The following is an 18,051-nucleotide window of genomic DNA, read 5'->3' as shown; positions in this document are numbered from 1 at the left end:
ATGTAGGTGTGCATAGGTGGTGGGGAGCGCCTTTCCTCCACAGCTCCCCTCATTCCCCATCATTTGTCTCCTTGGATTACACTGTCACAGCTGTTTTCAGTAGGTGGGTTGGAGTTATTAATGTTTTGTGCACAGCTCAGCTCCCTGAGAGCGTTCAGATCCAGCAGGCAGAGCCCTGGTGTGAGGACAGGAACACCATGACCTTGCTGAGAGCAGGTGGATGTGGACAGGGCTGTGCTATCCCCTCACTGTGCACTGCAGCCAGAAGCACCCTGCAGCACCCAGGGTTGTTGGGTGCAGGGGGAGGGAGCACACACCTTGTTTGCAGTAATTGCAGAGCATGACAGTGAGCAAACACACCGTTCTCATGTGCTACCACTGAAGCACTTCAGATGTTTTTGTGCTTTCAAGCTGGAATTGGTTGGCTGGAAGCCTCAGGTGAACCTTTTCACTGCACTTGGGTTTTCCAACCTCAGGAGAGGAAAAATGGCTCCAAACAAGTCACAAATAATAACATGCATTTTATCTGAGAGGACAAAGGGGTGAGGTGCTTTATCCAGCCCCTGCCCATGCTGTGGATTTCACTTTGGGCACCTTCTTGGACACTTTCTTCTCTGACAGCAGCAGCTGTTCAGATCTCCTCTGCTTGGAAGCTGCAAGAAGTGCTTTGACCACTGGTACCTCGTCCCAAAGCCTGGTCGTGCCTGGGGCCAGCTCCTTGCCCATCTCATACACCTCATGGAGCTCCTCCATCAGCCTCAGTGCCTCCTGGTATGTCTTGGGGCTGGATTTCCTCTTCCGTAAAGCAGACGCTGGAAAAGGTGCAAGCAGAGCACTGGTTCCTCTCAATCTTAGCTCTCCGACATTTGAATTTCCCTCTTGCTTCCCTGTATGCCAGCAGCCCCAGCATTCCCATCCTAACAGAACAGGGGATGGGGACAGGGACGGGAGTGATCTTGAGCAGTCCCAGAGTGCAGACAGGTGTATGTGAAGCTGCAGGGCTGGATTCAAGCTGGGCAGTGGCTCTTGCTATAGACTGCAGAATGTGACTCCATTTCTACTTTTTCCACCCCTCCTTCCCCAACCAGTGCAGGGAAAAGCACTGAGGAGCAGCTGGGTAGTGGGCTTGTAATAGCAGCTCAGGGTTGTACCACCACAGGGGCTGGGGCAGGGATCAAACTCAGCCAGTGCTCAGAGCCCCATTGCTTCATCTCAGGGCCAAATACACTTTTACTCTTAGATTTTTCCCCTGGCAGTCAGCTTTGGGGTAGGGTTACTCCAACTGTGACTGCAGCAGCGTCTGCTTTGCATTTCTCTGTTAGCCCATAGCTAGAGAACATCAGTGTCCAGAGTTTTTTTGCTGAGGGGCTCAGGGATGTGGAATGAGGCTGCAGCAATGGGGAGAGACTCCATTCCCCATTACTGGGATTTAGGGCTGAGCTCAGGAACACCCTCATGGTCACATCCTGCCTCTATGGTGACACAAAGAACAGAGTTGGGAGGCATGGAAACATACCCAAGGGGACACTGGTGACAGTTGAGGTGTTTCTCATGGCCACTAGGATTCTTTCCAGGACTTCTGCTTTCGTCTTTCTAGCAGGAGGCTCAGGCATCCTCCAACGCTGTGAGGAAGAGAGGATGCTACAGCATGCCTTCCTCATGGCTAATGATCCCCTACCTCCTTCTCCTGCCCCTCTCCCAAACTAACAATGTTTAAAAACCCTGGAGATGTGGCTCTTGGGGACACAGTGGGCATGGTGGGGATGGGTTGGGCTTGGCGATCTCTGAGGTCTTTTCCAACCTGAATGATTCTATGATTCAATTCCAACCCAAGCCCATGCTTCTGCAGGAGGTGGGTGGGGGACACTTTCTTTTGGACCAACTGATTCATTTTAAGCTCTGACTGAAGATTATCAGTGTATTAAGCAACACCGAACAAGCTTTCCAAGACCCCAAAGCTGCACTGTGGCTGCTGGGACTGTCATTTTACTACAACCCCCACTCCTTGCCACCCTTTGCAGCACACAGGTTGTGGTAGATACCACTTCTAAACACCAACACCAGTGCAGCCATTCTCTCCCTTCAGAGCTTGGGCTCTTCACCTTTTTCTGAGGCACATATGGCTTCTGTATGCTGTCCAGTCGTGGCTTGGCATCCCGGTACACCAGAGGGTGCTTCAGGGCATAGTAGAGCGCCTGTACATTCTTCTGTATCCCTGTGAACCAAAGGGAAAATGGGACACCAGCAGCTTTTTGATGTTTCTTTCTTGGACAGAACAGACTACTCTGCTCATCAACCTGCCAAGGGTTTTCTAAGCAAGGGTCCCCAGCCCTACTCACTCACCAACTGGCTCAATAAAATCTGGGTCAGTGTCTCCACCAAGCAGCTCCTCATAGCCCTTGTACCGCTCTGGAACAGCCCAGGAACTGCCTTCCTCCCTCTGCTTGCTCCTCTTCTTCAGCCTGTCCTCTGCCATGGGTTGCAGCAAAGGCTTGGAGTCATCCTCCACCTCAAAGCAGCAAAAGAAAGGCCCAGGTGGCAAAGTCAGATAGAGCCTGTCCTACTGCACAGAGATGCCTCCTTGTGGCACTGAGCCATGCAGCCACCACCTTGTCCCAACCAGGCATGGAGGGGAGTTGCTGTGCTGAGCAAGAAGGAGTTTTCCTGCAGGTACCACAATGCTGGACCGAAGAGCCCTGCATTTGGGGATACCCACCAGGAAGCACAGCCTGGTGCCACCTTGTTTTCATTCACAGCATTGCATTCATGCTTTCCTGTTAGCATTTCCACACTTAAAGCCCTTGCAGTCAAGGGAGGATTATAAGCACTGGTGCCCACAGTGCCTGCACATCATTCAGTGATGTAGGAAATGCAGGTCTGTCCATGGGGAGGTAAGACCTGAATACCCGTGCAGTGATGGCCCAGCCTCAAGCACCTGTGTCATGAAGAAGGCTTCAACATCCTCCTGGGCTGTGCTAGGAGTCCTGGGCTCACGTTCCCCATGTCCCACTGCTGGCATGGAGCTGATGGGAGGCAGTGGCTGGGGTGAGATCAGAGGTGCAGCTCCTCCTGCAGCCTCTGCTATGGATGGGGGTGGTCTCCAGATGAAGGCTTCAGCAGGAGCTTCCAGCATCAGCGGCTGCTTCTCGACTTTGGGGAGATGAGATGAGACCTGGGAGGACACAGTAGGGTTCCTGCACACTGCTGTGAGCATCAGCATTGGGTTGGACCCCATGGCTGGAGGCTATTTCTTAGGGGACAGGGAGTGCCCCAGCTAAAGGAACACCCCACAGCAGCTTCAGTTTCCCAGCAATCAGCCCTTCAGCAATGGGTGATGGGCAGGGCTGGACCCAAAGTCTCAGTTCTGAATCCTGTGTGGGCACAGAAGGAAGAACTGAGAAGTGAGAACCCTCCCCACCCCTTCCCTTCCTCCATCCTACCAACCCCATGGGGATCCACACAGCCCACAAGCTCTTCCCTTACCCCCAGCAATCTGGGTCCCAGGCAATCCTACCCCAAATACTGCACCCATAGTTCAGTCCCTGCTTAGGACAAAGCCTGCTGTGCACCCTGCCCTGTCTCACCTTGCGGCTGGCTTTGAGAGGGATGGAGAAGTGCCACCTCCTCACAGCTGGGCTCTTGTGGTGAACAAGTTGAATCCCCAACTTCTGCTGGAGGAGCCGGGTCAGCAGAGGTGGATGCCCTGTAAGGAGCAGGGATGCATGAGGGCTGCAGGCAGCAAAATTTAGCCTGAGGTTGCACCTCTGCAGTCATGGTTGGGATGCTGAGCTCCAGTGGGACCAGGAGCAGCAGCAGGGCACTGCAACCAGGGCACTGCTTTTTCTTTGCTCTTTAGCAAGGATTAAAGCATCTCCTTGAGGATCTGGGACAGCACAGCAGCATCTAAGTGCTGGATGAGAAGGGAGTCCCCATCCCAAATAAGGAATAGCACCCAGTCTGGGAAACCCCATGGTCCCCATACTGTACCACTGCGGGTGGTGGTAAGAGGGTTGTTGTGAAATGTCAGCTTCTTCAGACGCGGGAAGAAAGCCACGGGTAAGAGGGCTGTCTCATCCGTGATCTGCAAAATAAAACAGTTTGCCATTTGCTCTGAGTAGCTGCCTCTGAGCTGAGGATGAAGAGTTTCATCCCAACCCCACCAAAACATATCCCTCTGCTGTATGGGGAGGACCCAAAAGCAACAGGAAGGGGAGGTTAAGTGAATGCATGGTACTTGTCCACTGAGAGACACTGATATTATCACCTTCCACTGGGCAGCTCCAGCAAAGGTTCTCCAAGTGGAGAGCAGGCCTTCATATCCTCCATTTCCTGATGAAATTCCCTATTCTGGTGAATTCTGATGAACTCTCAGGGTGGTAAGGCATTCATCATATACATACCCATTGCTGGTAGTGTCCCAAAGCCAGGCTGGATGGATGTGGGGCACCTATGCTATGATTCTATGATAATTTGAAGGAATTTAGATGACCTGAGAGCAATTTAGCTCCCTAACATTGTCCTGTCCCACCTGAGAGATGCTGGGTATCTTAGATGACCCCAGGGGTTGCAAGATGGACACGGGGGTTGGGGAGAGCTCTGCAGCAGAGGCCAGGGTATCTCCAGGGGCACTAACCCCAGCTTCAAGCAGCTGAGTCTGCACCTATCCAGAGAAACAGGGCCCTAATCACCTTGTTGAAAGCCAGGCTGAGATGTTCCAGCACAGGAAAGAGAGCACAGACATCTCTGCACGTGGAAAGAGCAGGCAGAGTCTTCAAGGCAGATGGGTCTCCCTCCCGGGAAGCGCCCTATAAAGAGGAGGATAACAGACAATTGTCTGATAACAGACAATACTAACTTGCAGCACTAAGAGTGTAACTTGCCAGACTGATGGCTTTATGCAAACTCAGCTGATTGAGGAGAGGGGAAGTTTTGGAACCCACACCCCAAACCACAGCTCAGCCAATGGTTCTTACCTGCATCGGGCATCGCTGAGAGTCAGAATTGAACACAACCTCTGCAATAAAACACAAGTAAAGTGAAGGTTTTGATGTCCAGTACATGAAGCTGAGCACTGGGCTGACCCCAACTGCAGCAAGGTTGGGATTGCCCTGGAAAAGCAATTTAACACCAGGCAGGAACCAGCTCAATGGCAAAATGTGCTCCAGGTAAGGGGAGATTTGTGTCCAGTAAGTACCCAGTAGCACAGGTGAGCTGAGATGTCAAAACCAATACCACATCTCTTCCCTTCATTGTTTTGTCAAGCAGCTTCATTCACTAGTAAACACCCCACAAGTCTGGTAAGGTCTCACTCTAATGCAACTGAGCACTATTCCAGTAACATCTTGCAGTGTCAGCAAAGGCAATGAGAGGCGTGTGTTGCTCACCAGTCCTGTCTGGAGCCCCGTTGTTCTGTAACACGATGTCTTCAAGCTGACCTTTCTTCATTTCCAGCCCTGCTGGCACCTCCATACCCTCATGCTGTGGCGGACGGGGCTGCTGCCAGAGGCTGCTCAGGCACTGGTACCACTGTGCCCTGAAGCTTCCATCATTCAGCATAGGGTGGAAGGAGAACTGCATGCTCTCAGCTTGGTGCAGGTAGGGGACTGCTGAAATCCTGTTTCTGTCCAGATTCAGTTCCCTCAGGCTATCAGAAGAGGGAAGGGATGGGAAACTCCACTTTTGCTTTCAGCATTCACACAGCCATCTGTTTGTCCTGGCTCTCGAGCTGCCTCCTCACTGGGCAGCCCAGCAGCACTGCAGAACTCTACTGACACTCCCATTCTGCTGCCCCATTGCCCCTCCTGACAAATGAAATCCTAACTGTAGGCTCAGTCCAACACTGCCCCCAAATCCCATCACTTCAGTCCCCCACACCTGCCCACAGCTCACCTACCTGAAGCTCATCTCTTGTTGGGAATGTAACAAACAAGGAGACACCCTGGCAGCTCATTAAATCACCCAGGGCTCTGACGAGCTGTGGTCCTATTGGAGTTCCCTAACAGCATCCCCGCTTTCACAAAAGAGCTTAGAAACCCAAATCTCTGCATGCCAGCCCACACTGGGCAATGTGAGACACCTCCAGCAGACCAAAGTCCCACCTTTGTGCCACCAGGTGAACATCAGAGCTCCCTGCACTGCACCCAAAAGCCAACCACAGCTCGGTCGAGCTGCTCCTTCTTAGTGACTCCTCTCTGGCTGAATCATAAAAGCTGGCATTAAAGAAGGGAAGCTGATCTGCAGCCTCTCCTAACGCTGCTGCGCTGATAGAAAGGACAAACTGGAGCAAAGAAGGGAAAATGGAGAAAGCTGTTTCTCAAATCAGACCCAGAGATCAGCAGACATCCAGGGCAGGATCTGAGTTATCAGCCATCTGCTGGCTTTGGCCAGCCTGTTTTTTGTAGCAGGTTGTTTGCTATTGTTCGGTCCCATTTGCAATGTTAGAGAGAGTAAACAGGCAAGTATCTGAGTGAATCACAAAGATTTTGTTTTCCATTTTAAGGCTGTTCCTATGCAGCAGCTGACAGCCCCAAAAGCCAGCACTGTCTGCTGCCAGGTTCCTGCTTACCTGCAGAGATGAGACAAGCTCACAAAGACACCCGGGTCTGACAGACGGTTGTCATCCAGCAGCAAGACCTCTAGAGACTGAAATCTCAAATGAGCAGAGCTGTGAATACAAAGAGGCTCATTAATAACATAGTCAAAGAAAGACAGGTGAAAAACACATCCTCTGCCGTCACTGGGAGACGTATCCGCTCGCTCTGCTGGGATACGGGGCTGGGGCTGTGGGCATTTTTGAAATAGAAAACTGCTAACCTACCTAAAATTGAATCAGCCTGTAAAGACCATCTAGCTCAGTGCCTTATCTCCAACTATGGCGAAAACCTTAGCATGGTGGCTGTGCTTAAGTTACTGTGAAGGCTCTAATTAATGAAGAATAAACAGTGACTTGCTCGTGTGGCTTGGCCAGCAGACAGAGCTGCTGAATCATGTATCTGAATCCATCTCTGCCTCCAAGGACAGAAGATTTGCTGGGTGAATATGGTCCAGGCTCAAAGAACCAGGTCAGCCCCATGGCTCCAGCATCCAACCCCTCTGTGTAACCCACTGGCACCTCAGGAAGCAAACCAGGTGTACCTACCCCCAGGAGCCCGCCAGGTCTGGAGGCAGAGACCGGAGCCCATTGGCCGTCAAGCGAAGGACCTTGAGCTGGGACAGATCTCCCAAGATCCAAATGTCCTCAGGGGATAAGTTATTGTAGGAGAGATCCAGATCCTGAAGGAAAGAAAGAACAAGACAGCTGGCTTTACTGAGGGGGATACTGGATGCTTTCTGTTATGCTACAGGGACAGTTTTTTGGAGACGTTACAATAGGCTGCAAACCATTGTGTGAATGAGCCCAGAAAGAAGTCCACAAGACAGAACTTTCCATCCAACAGCTACCTGAAAATCTGTAACCGGTAAGAAACAGAAATCCAGGCAGGGACACCTCTGTGAAGAGAACAAGCTCTACGCAGGAGAGACCCACTAAAAGCTGGAGGGAGAGGACAAACTACAGCCAGCAGCCCAAGCATTTTGTTTTTGCTCTTAGGATCCATTTTCTCTCTTTTTCAAACAAACAAACCAACTTACCAGTCTGCTGTGTTAGAGAGGCAGCCCAGAATTCATGGAAACTGGATACCTGGAGATGGGGAGGGTGGGACATGTGGAGTGGGAGGGAGGAGGATGGGGATCTGCCAGCCTTCATACAGCACCGTGTGTAGGATGACAATGGGGACTGACAGCCTGGCACTGGGGTGACCCCAGAACCCCAGGGTGAGGGCCCATGAGGAATAAAAGAAGGGCAAGAGGTGAGGAGAACAAGAGAATCTACTGTGGGGACTTCATGATGGACTGAGTGGAGAGAATCCTTCAGCACAGAGAGGTGGTCCACTATGGGGAAATAAAGAGTCCTATAGCAAAGGGCTGAGCGATGGCAGTCTGTGAGGGATGGCTCTGAGAGAAGCAAAATGTGCAGATCCCTGAGGGACAACAGAAAGGGCATCTCAGATTTAAAGGAAGCAGGAAGATAGCTCAGCCCTACAGCTCCAGATAACTCACACTGAAGGGACACTCATCCATGCTATGTGTTATTCTTCAGCATTATGCTAGGGGGGAGATGAAGAAGTCTCAGGTCCCCCTTAACCTACCTCTAGATGCTTGAACTCTCCAGGAGTGATTTTCAGGTTTCTCAGTCCATTCAATGGAAGTTCCAGTTCCCGCAGCTCCGGAAACTTCCGAAATGGTTCTGAAAGAGTAAAAGAGGAAATGATTTAGCAGCTGAGGGAGAGAAGTAACAGAACAAGGCAGGTCCCGTCCAGGTCTGGAATGGACCAAAACCAGCATGAACAAGCAGGATTCCATAATCCTCCTGAGCTGTTGGGTCAAGTCATTTCTTCAAGCAACGTTTCAATGTATTAAGTGGGGATTTTCTTTGCAAAGAGCTTTGCTTTCTAGTAACAAAGCAGATACCACAGCAACATACAATGATCATCCCTACAGGTGATAAAGGGAGTCGGTGCAAGGATTTCGGCTGAGTTTATGACAAGCATAAGCCACCTTAGCTTGAAAAGCAGATTTTGGTAATGCAATCCCTTACCTAAAGTCAGCAGGTTCTCAGCAGCGTTTATAAAAGCAACACAATCAAATTTCTCAAAATCATCTTCTTTAGCCTGAAAAATATATTCAAATATACATACATAGAGTTCTGGTTGTAAATTGATCTGAAACAACTGAGTTTTCCTGTTTCTCACAATGCCTAAATCATAGCACTTTCCATAGAAAACCATAGAAAACCCTGCACTGGAAGGGCCCTATAAGGATCACTCAGTATAAATATGCATGGTTCTAACATGCTTTTTTCTGATTTCTGCACACTTATGTGCCGGCATAGTATATATATATAATTTTAAGGCAGTACATTAACATTTATTGAGCCTCTTATACTCACAGAGACCAGATTTTGGCCACTTATGTTTGCAGAGCACAGGTCAGAAGGGTGTTTCAAACGGTGGTGCTTCATCTGGAAGGAAAAAAAAAGCATCAAAACCAAACACAAATGCTAAGTCCTGCACCATGTCCACGAGCAATCTTTTCTCATTCTGGGACCTGGAGTCCAATACCAGGCCTCAAGTTGTTCCCTCTCTCACTGAGTGATTCCCTCACCTTGTACTTTGGGTCACAGCAAGTGGGAAGAAAGTGTCAGTGGGTTGGGGAAGGGAGAGGCACTCACCAGAAATGGCTCATCCAGGATATGGTCTTCACCATTTTCTTCTTCAGAGGCAACACTTGGAGGCTTCCTCTTTTCCTCCGGTGTCTCTATGGGAGTTCTTTGCTCAGACCAGTCTTGTGGGGTGGCTATGGGTACCAGTGGGCAGTGCCCATAGGCCTCTGGGACAACACAACAAGGCAGAGGAGATGGCAAAGTGAGTTTATAATGATCCGAGTGTGCTTTTCTCAAAGGGGCTCAACTCCACTTCATGTTTCAACCCAGCAGCGAAACCCATCATTTTAAAATCAAACTTTTTTCTTTAATGAATAATTGAATCACAGGATCCCTAAGGTTGGAAAAGGCCTCTAAGACCAAGTCCAACCCCACCAGTCCCCACTGACCAGGTCCCTCAGTGCCACATCCATGTGATTCTGGAGCACCCCGAGGGATGGTGACTCCCTCACTGCCTGGGCAGCTGTGCCACTCCATCACCACTCTCAAAGAAGAAATATTTTCCTAATATTTAACCTGAATACTGGAATATAAAATGATTGGTAGCCATATACTTCAGACAGCTACATAAAGCCACAGCCAATCAAGTCTAGACTCCATCCCAAAGCAAGACTATCAGCAACAATAGATCAGCCAGTGGTGGCACTGTCCAGCAATTCCACGTTTTAATCAATTTTTAGACTTTTTAGACACAGTTTTAGGTTCTTTTCTCTGGGTTCTCCACTATGACGTTGATACAGAAAATCACAGCTGAATGTTCCCTCTAACTGGCCCACCACCCTCATGGAAGGCAGATCTGCCCACATGGACACAGCAGGACCTCAAAGAAGTGTCACCTCTCCTGTTGTGGAAAATATTCCTGGCAGGAAAGCAGTTAGCTGCATAATTGCTCCCCACAGCTGTTTTGTAGAGTCCTGCTGTAGGCATCTTGATTGCAGTGCACCTGGAAAGAGTGGGAAACATATACGTGGGTTAATTTTTTCACTGCTTCTAATATTACCTTGCTATAAGCAGCTAAATGCATGGGTAGTCACGAAGCAGCTTGGACACTAAGGAACACTAATGACACACAAAGAGCATCACTGCTCTTAAAATGGAGGAGCAAATGAGGCAGTACATGGATGTGTATGGTTTTCCACCTCAGGACAGCAAGATGTTGTGAGTCAGGCTGTGTGGACAATGGCTTGTGGGATTTTCACTTTATCCATTCCTCATTATAGAATCACAGGATCATAAAGACTGGAAAAGATCACCAAGAACATCAGTTCCAATCATCAACCCATCACCATCACGCCCACCTTCCTTCCTCCTGCTCCTTTCTACTGTGATCTGAGAAGGCTTTGGGAGACAAATCACACACTTTCTAAACCACACAATTAAACTTTGGAGGTATTCTGACAGTAATTAACACTCTCGCCCTGGAGACCCTCAAAGAACGCCTTCATTGAGATGGAGACACTGTGGATTTTGTCCTTCCAATGTCCTCTATGTCCATACACAGGTAGCAGCCTCCCATCTTATAGCATGAGGAGGTGAAAATTTCCAGGTGTCACCATAGTGGTATCTCCACTCTTGGACCTGTAGCTCAACTACAGCGTTCACATATCAGGGACGTGGTGGACTCACCGACCATGGGAGTGTTTAAGAAATGTTTGGATGTTGTGTTGAAGGATATGATTTAGCTGGGAAGTATTGGTAATGGTTGGACTGGATGATCTTCTAGGTCTTTTCCAACCTTGATAATTATGTGTGTGTGATTCTGTGATATGGTAATGGCACTTGGGACGACTGTCACCTGCTGTGTGGTATAGGCAGTGAAATATTGGCACCAGGGGGCACACACTGACACACAGGTAGGGCCTACATCCATCTACACAACCAACTACACACACGTACCCCACTTATTAAGGTCGGAAAGGCCACTAAGATCATCCAGTCCAACCATCTACTCATGGCTATGGTTACTGTAGACTACTCAAGGTGATGGTTAGTGTAGATTACTCATGGTTATGGTTACTACAGACTACTCATGGTTATGATTATTGTAGACTACTCATGGTTATGATTACTGTAGACTACTCATGGTTATGGTTACTGTAGACTACTCATTTTTATGGTTACTGTAGACTACTCATGGTTATGATTACTGTAGACTACTCATGGTTATGGTTACTGTAGACTGCTCATGGTTATGGTTACTGTATACTGCTCATTTTTATGGTTACTGTAGACTACTAATGATTATGGTTACTGTAGACTACTCATGGTCATGGTTACTGTAGACTATTCATGGTTATGATTACTGTAGACTACTCATGGTTATGGTTACTGTAAACTACTCATGGTTATGGTTACTGTAGACTACTCATCCTTATGGTTACTGTAGACTACTCATGGTTATGGTTACTGTAGACTGCTCATAGTTATGGTTATTGTAGACTACTCATGTTTATGGTTACTGTAGACTACTCATGGTTATGGTTACTGTAGACTACTCATCCTTATGGTTACTGTAGACTACTCATCGTTATGGTTACTGTAGACTACTGATAGTTATGGTTACTGTAGAGTACTCATGGTTATGGTTACTGTAGACTACTCATGGTTATGATTACTGTAGACTATTCATGGTTATTGTTACTGTAGACTTCTCATGGTTATGGTTACTGTAGACTACTCATGATTATTGTTACTGTAGACTACTCATCCTTATGGTTACTGTAGACCATGTGCCACATCTCCACAGCTCTGAAACACCTCCAGGAGGCTCAGTGACTCCCCCACCACCTGTGCCAACACATCCCCACTCTTTCTAAGCAGAAATGTTTCCTAACATCCAACCTGATCCTCCCCCGCTGCAACTGGAGGCCGTCAGCTCTTGTCCTATGGCTGTTGACTGGGAGTTGACAGCAGAAACCAACCTCTCCTCACCACATTCTCCATTCAAGAGCTGTTAAGAGCCATAATATCAACCCTGAACCTCCTCCAGACTCAACCTCCTCTCCAGGCCCTGCAACCTCGTCTCCATCAGACCTCCAGGCCTCACCCCCCTTCACACATAACACATGCTTCCATGACAGCCCTGGTTGATCCCCCCGAACCTCCTGCTCTCCATGTTGGTCATGTCAGCCCCATTTCTCACCCCATCTCCCTGTTCCCTCCCCATCCTCCTTCTCTCTCCCCTCGCGGCCTAGTCGCCATCTTCCCCTCAGTCTCCATGGCAACAGGGGGAGGCGGCGAGCGGGACTACATCTCCCAGCACGCCCCGCGTTTCCCGCCGCAGCCCGAATGCAGCCAATCAGCGGCCGCCACATCAAAGCGCGGGCGGGGCGGGGAGGAGGGCGGTGAGAAGATGGCGGCCAAAGGCGGCAGGAACGGGCTGCTCGATAAGGTGCGGGGCTGACACCAGGATCTCAGCTCTATTTCTATTGTCTTTAGCCTTAGAGCTGCCTCTGGGGCTTCCTTCGGGTCCATTCCGGCCGTCAAAGGCGCTGTGAGGGGAGGGGGAATGAGAAGACGGAGGGTGGGCTGGGTGCTGAGGGGGTGTGGGGGCCTGAGGGAGCTGTGGGGGCCCTATAGGAGCTGTGGGGTTCCTATATGAGCTGTGGGGCCCCATAGGAGCTGTGGGGGCCTGAAGGAGCTATGGGGGCCCTGAAGGGGCTGTGGGGCCCTGAAGGAGCTGTGGGTCCCTATAGGAGCTGTGGGGCCCCATAGGAGCCGTGGGGGCTCTATAGGAGCTGTGGGGCCCTATAGGATCTATGGGGCCCTATAGGATCTATGGGGCCCTATAGGAGCTGTGGGGGCCTGAAGGAGCTGTGGGGCCTGAGGGAGCTGTGAGGGCCCTGTAGGAGCTGTGGGGGCCCTGTAGGAGCTGTGGGGGCCCTGTAGGAGCTGTGGGGGCCCTGTAGGAGCTGTGGGTGCCCTATAGGAGCTGTGGGGACCCTATAGGAGCTGTGGGGGCCCTATAGGAGCCGTGGGGGCCCTGATGGAGCTGTGGGGGCCCTGGCAGTGCCCAAGGTGGTGGATGGGGCTGTGGCCATTGAGGAGGCATCGCTGCCTGTGAAGGGCTTGAAACTGGCCAAGCTCTAAGATCCCTTCCAAACCAACTGTTCCTTGATTTGTATTTTTTAACCTTTTCTTGTGTATCAGCTTTGATCCCAGCTCAGTTCCAAGTGTCGCAGCCCATCCTTGTATGTGATCAGTGCTGATGCTCCTCTGTCACAGAAACCAAAGGCCTTCAGTTCTGATGTGAGAGCACTTTGTGGTTACACATCAAGAGCTCTTAAGAAATACCACACTCTTAAGGCCTTCCGTGCCTTCTGCTGTGTCCTGCGTGTGAGCTGTGGTTGTTTCAGAAGGAAATGAAGCAGTTGCTAAGGGAAGTACATGGTCGTGGAGGAGGAGTTTGAACAGAGCTGTACAAAGCTCACACAGATGGTTTTCTTTCCTCTCTTTCCCCTGTATTCATCCACGTGCCTTTGTTTCCTCCTCCCTGATGACTTAAATCTGCTAATTTCTGTGTTGCAGAAGCGTTGTCTGGTATATCGTTATCTTAGTCCCTACATTGCTCAAGTTTATCTCAAGCAGGACAACAGTGGCTTGGGACTGAGGCTTTGAGATCCCACTAAAGGGCTGCTTCTTTCACCTTTGCGTTTGTACCTCACAATTGAGCTGAATCAGGGTGAGTTTAGGGAGGCTGCTGTGTTAATTATCCCATTTTTTATTGTCTTTCTCATATTCTTTCAGCATTGATGACAAGCAGGCAGTTCCTCCTGACCCTGAGCAGCCTGGTCTGATGGTTGGTGACCCTACATACAGTAAGAGGGTTGAATCTGGATGATCATTGTGGTCCTTTTCAACCCAGGCCATTCTATGATTCATTCCATGACCCATAGAACCAGGGCTGTGTGCCTTGGAGGGCTCAGTGTGCATTGTCTGCTGGGGCTCATCCCAGCTTCCTGGGCTGCAGCTCTGTGTCCTGGTTTAAATAGCCTACACTAGTGTTTGTATAATCACAGCAGTAACAAATCTTCTTTCTTTATGACTTTATGTTTTCAGTCCTCACAGTGTGCCTTAAACTTCAGAGCAGTATTTGGAGAGAGAGGCTGCCCAGAAGCTGTTTCAGGCTGTGGTTGGGTGCGACGTAAACGAAGCTGACAGCAGGACAGGAGGAATAAGGCAGGGAGAAAGCGAAGTCTGTGCTGCGTCTTTGAGATGTGAATGGCTTGACACCTCCCATAGGATTTTTCTGTGCCTGCTGCCAGGGATGGAGCTCGCTGATGGGATGTAGGTGAAGGTGACTTCACACGTGGTGAGCAAAGAGAACTGGAAGAGGAGCTGCAGTGAGATGCTGGGAGGAGGAACCACAGGGGAGCAGCAGGGCAGAGGTGAAGGGGAGACTGAGGCTCCTCCATGGCTGAGTCCCACAGTGCAGATGTGTCCCCATTACAAGGCCTGACCCACCCTGGTCAGGCCACAGAGTAGCTTTAAAACCCTGAGACTTTGATTGGTAAGCCTGGGAGCTTTGGTTTCGTTTACTCTTTTGATTCCTGAGTCTTTTCTCATTGACGTTTTCCAACTGGATATCTTCAAGCCTGTCCATCTTCAAGCCTGTCCATCTTCAAGCCTGTCCATCTTCAGGCCTGTCTAGGAAGCTGTTGGTTTTAGGACGTAACTAGCTGGATTAAGAACTTTTGGCAGTGAGATGGATGTGGCAGGTGAATCGCACCCTTGCCATAATCATGCACATTCTCACCTTCATCATACAACGATAGAATGGCCTGAAACGGGTTGCAAAGGCCCACAGTGCTCATCCAGCTCCAACCCCCTGCTGTGTGCAGGGTCACCAACCAGGCTGCCCAGAGCCACATCCAGCCTGGCCTTGAATGCCTGCAGGGATGGGGCATCCACAGCCTTTCACATTTACTACTTACTCCATATTCATACCTGTGGATCCTGAAAGGTGATCAGGACTTCACCAATGTGTGTGTGGGAAGAGTAGGTCAGGTTTTACATCTTTCCAAGGAGAGAAAGGAGCTCTGCTGACAGATGTGTTGTAAGTGCAACTGGGGAGCTCAGGGGGTGAGATGTAACAGAGAAGAGTTAGTCAGGTTGTTCAGATGACTTTGATACAATGTGCTGCTTTGAAAGGGCTCAGGTACTCAAGAATTGCCGCCACAAATGCTGTCATTCAAAGGGAAGTCAATGCCTGTAAGCTGTGCTATCTGGGAGTCATTATTATGAAGGATCTGCTTCTGCAGATGGGTCTGAGGGAGATCTGAGCACAGAAGGGCTGCGCAGTCATTCAGTTTGTAGCAGGGGATGGTCTGCCTGGTGCTCTTTGCCATGTCTTGTGTGCGTCTCTTACAGCCCTGTTGCTAAAAGCTTTGAGCTTTTCCTCCCATTATCAGCCCCTGGAGGATCTGTTAGGGTTTAGGGTTAGGGTTTAGGGTTAGGGTTTAGGGTTAGGGGTTAGGGTTAGGGTTAGGGTTAGGGTTAGGGTTAGGGTTAGGGATTCCCTTGAGGATCTGTGTGTAACTTTCTTCCTCCAAACCAGGAGTACCCTCAGAGGTCACAAGGAGGGCCGTGCTGCAGCTACCAGGATCAAAAGCAGAAGAAAACCAATGTAAAAAGTTGTTCTCTCAGTTTTTCCTTCTGCTGTTGGCGGAGTTTAAACCTGCACAGCCATTCTTTGGCAGCGGAGTTTTAGTGCTGCAGTGGCTGTGATGCAACACAGCTCCCCCTCACCCAGCTCTGTAGGTGTTGGGGTTTCTCTCCTAAGCTCTTTGTTCCTGACAGCAACAAGGGTGTTAAAAGGAACTGTTGGCCCATCCCAAATCCCTCACTCTTTGCTTTCCTTTGCAGTGGAGGATTGATGACAAGCCAGTGAAGGTTGACAAATGGGACGGCTCAGCTGTGAAGAACTCATTGGACGACTGTGCCAAAAAGGTGTGTGTGCTTCAGCAACCCTCTGTGCTCTGGATAAGGATGATGTGGGGGTCCTGGTGGATGAAAAACTGACCATGAGCCAGCAGTGTGCGCCTGTGGCTTGGAAAGCAAATGGGATCCTGGGCTCCATCAGCAGAGGGGTGGCCAGCAGGGAGAGGGAGATGACTGTCCCTCTACTCTGCCCATTTGAGGACCCATCTGGAGTACTGCATCCAGGTCTGGGGCTTTCAATATAAGAAAGACAGGGAGCTGTTGGAGAGGGTGCAGAGGAGGCCACAAAGATGCTCAGAGGGCTGCAGCACCTCCCATACAAAGACAGGCTGAGGAAGCTGGGCTTGTTCAGCATGGAGAAGAGAAGGCTGCGGGGTGACCTCATTGCAGCCTTCCACAGCCTAAACTGAGCCTAGAGACAGGAGAGGAGTCAACTCTGTGAAAGGGGAGATAACAGCAGGACAAGGGGAAATGGTTTGGAGTTGAAGGAGGGCAGATTGAGGTTGGATGTCAGGGGGAAGTTGTTTACAGAGATCACAGAGTGAACCCATCTCTGCGTTCCTCCCTCAGGTCATCCTGGAGAAGTACAAATACGTCGAAAACTTCCGCCTGATCGATGGGCGTCTCATCATCTGCACCATCTCGTGTCTCTTCGCCATCGTTGCTTTGATCTGGGATTACCTGCACCCCTTCCCTGAATCCAAACCCGTCCTCGCCTTCTGCGTCGTCTCATATCCTTTACATTTGCTCTCTTCTTTAGACCACAGGGGTTTGGTTCCCATAAAGAGCAACAAAGCCCTTCTTTGTCATCCCATGGTCGGCCCTGTGGGAATTTCTCTGCCTGGACATCAGCTGAGGACCAGCTCTGCTTCGTGTGGTGCAGTGCTCTGGTTGTCATGTGTTTGCATGTGTGGATCCAGGCTCCCCTGGGCGCTTTGGTTGACTGTTCTAAAAGCCAATTCATGTTGAAGAGCGAACCCTGCAATACCAAAACCTGCTTGGAGTGGTGTTCCTAATGGGATGGCAGCAGGGTTTGTGTGTGCTTGTGTGTGTGTGTGGAGGTGGGGGGAAGCTGCCATGTTGGTTTGACCACAGAGATGGATTTCCTTAATGTGGTCGAACATATTTTGTGATGATGGGAATCCTGACCATCTATACCTCCTACAAAGAGAAGAGCATCTTCCTGGTGGCTCATAGGAAAGACCCCGCGGGGATGGACCCCGATGACATCTGGCAGCTCTCCTCCAGCCTCAAACGGTACCATCAGCACCACCCATGGTTATCACAGGGCAGGAAAGCTGTGTTTGGGCCAAATCCCAACAGAATGGGGGAATAAGTAAGAAAAAGGGGAACGGCACCGAGCAGTTCTTCAACACAAATGTTCACATTTCTTATTAAATGGGGAAGGAAAAACTAATCCCTTCGAATGAGCCCAAGGAGGCTGTGGATGCCCCATCCCTGCAGGCATTCAAGGCCAGGCTGGATGTGGCTCTGGGCAGCCTGGGCTGCTGGTTAGTGACCCTGCACACAGCAGGGGGTTGGAGCTGGGTGAGCACTGTGGGCCTTTGCAACTCAGGCTCTCTGACATGTGTGTTTTCCCCCCAGGTTTGATGACAAATACACCCTGAAGGTAACCTTCATCAATGGGAAAACCAAACAGCAGAGAGAAGCTGAGTTCACCAGGTCCATCGCCAAGTTCTTCGACGCCAACGGGACGCTGGTGATGGAGGCCTACGAGCCTGAGGTCTCCAAACTGCACGACAGCCTGACAATGGAGAGGAAAACCAAGTGAGCCGACCTCCGTGGAGCTCAACACAATAAAGGAAAGCCGTAAAAGCAAGCGAATCGCTTCT

The 18,051-nt window shown here is 50.1% G+C and overlaps 2 protein-coding genes across 2 annotated transcripts; one reads left to right on the top strand and one right to left on the bottom strand.

Moving 5' to 3' along the window:
- Positions 1-501: 501 nt before the first annotated feature.
- Positions 502-12,475, bottom strand: XRRA1 (X-ray radiation resistance associated 1). The gene is made up of 18 exons (XM_015852632.2): positions 12,402-12,475; positions 10,096-10,202; positions 9,269-9,426; positions 8,987-9,058; positions 8,636-8,708; positions 8,187-8,284; positions 7,139-7,272; positions 6,566-6,664; positions 5,385-5,644; positions 4,974-5,014; positions 4,689-4,805; positions 3,988-4,081; positions 3,585-3,703; positions 2,936-3,172; positions 2,344-2,509; positions 2,103-2,215; positions 1,517-1,622; positions 502-812 (listed from the first exon to the last, which is right to left on the bottom strand). The coding sequence occupies exons 1-18, from the start codon at positions 12,458-12,460 to the stop codon at positions 553-555; spliced, it is 2,313 nt and encodes a 770-aa protein (XP_015708118.1). The 5' UTR covers positions 12,461-12,475; the 3' UTR covers positions 502-552.
- SPCS2 (signal peptidase complex subunit 2) lies at positions 12,462-18,039 on the top strand. Its single transcript, XM_015852651.2, has 5 exons — positions 12,462-12,650; positions 16,124-16,207; positions 16,769-16,929; positions 17,321-17,455; positions 17,804-18,039. The coding sequence occupies exons 1-5, from the start codon at positions 12,477-12,479 to the stop codon at positions 17,988-17,990; spliced, it is 741 nt and encodes a 246-aa protein (XP_015708137.2). The 5' UTR covers positions 12,462-12,476; the 3' UTR covers positions 17,991-18,039.
- Positions 18,040-18,051: the final 12 nt, after the last annotated feature.

This window comes from Coturnix japonica, chromosome 1 (genome assembly GCF_001577835.2).
Source record: "Coturnix japonica isolate 7356 chromosome 1, Coturnix japonica 2.1, whole genome shotgun sequence".
Classification (NCBI taxonomy): Eukaryota; Metazoa; Chordata; class Aves; order Galliformes; family Phasianidae; genus Coturnix; species Coturnix japonica.
This window is presented reverse-complemented; position numbering and strand designations above follow the sequence as displayed.

Coding starts and splice junctions, on each gene's coding strand:
- XRRA1 (XM_015852632.2), bottom strand. CDS start 12,460: ATGGCGACTAGGCCGCGAGGGGAGAGAGAAGGAGGATGGGGAGGGAAC. Junction 6,665..7,138: donor GACCTGGCGGGCTCCTGGGG/GTAGGTACACCT, acceptor TTGTATTCACAG/CTCTGCTCATTTGAGATTTC. Junction 1,623..2,102: donor CATATGTGCCTCAGAAAAAG/GTGAAGAGCCCA, acceptor TCTTCCTCACAG/CGTTGGAGGATGCCTGAGCC.
- SPCS2 (XM_015852651.2), top strand. CDS start 12,477: ATGGCAACAGGGGGAGGCGGCGAGCGGGACTACATCTCCCAGCACGCC. Junction 16,208..16,768: donor TGGACGACTGTGCCAAAAAG/GTGTGTGTGCTT, acceptor TTCCTCCCTCAG/GTCATCCTGGAGAAGTACAA. Junction 17,456..17,803: donor CTCTCCTCCAGCCTCAAACG/GTACCATCAGCA, acceptor TTTTCCCCCCAG/GTTTGATGACAAATACACCC.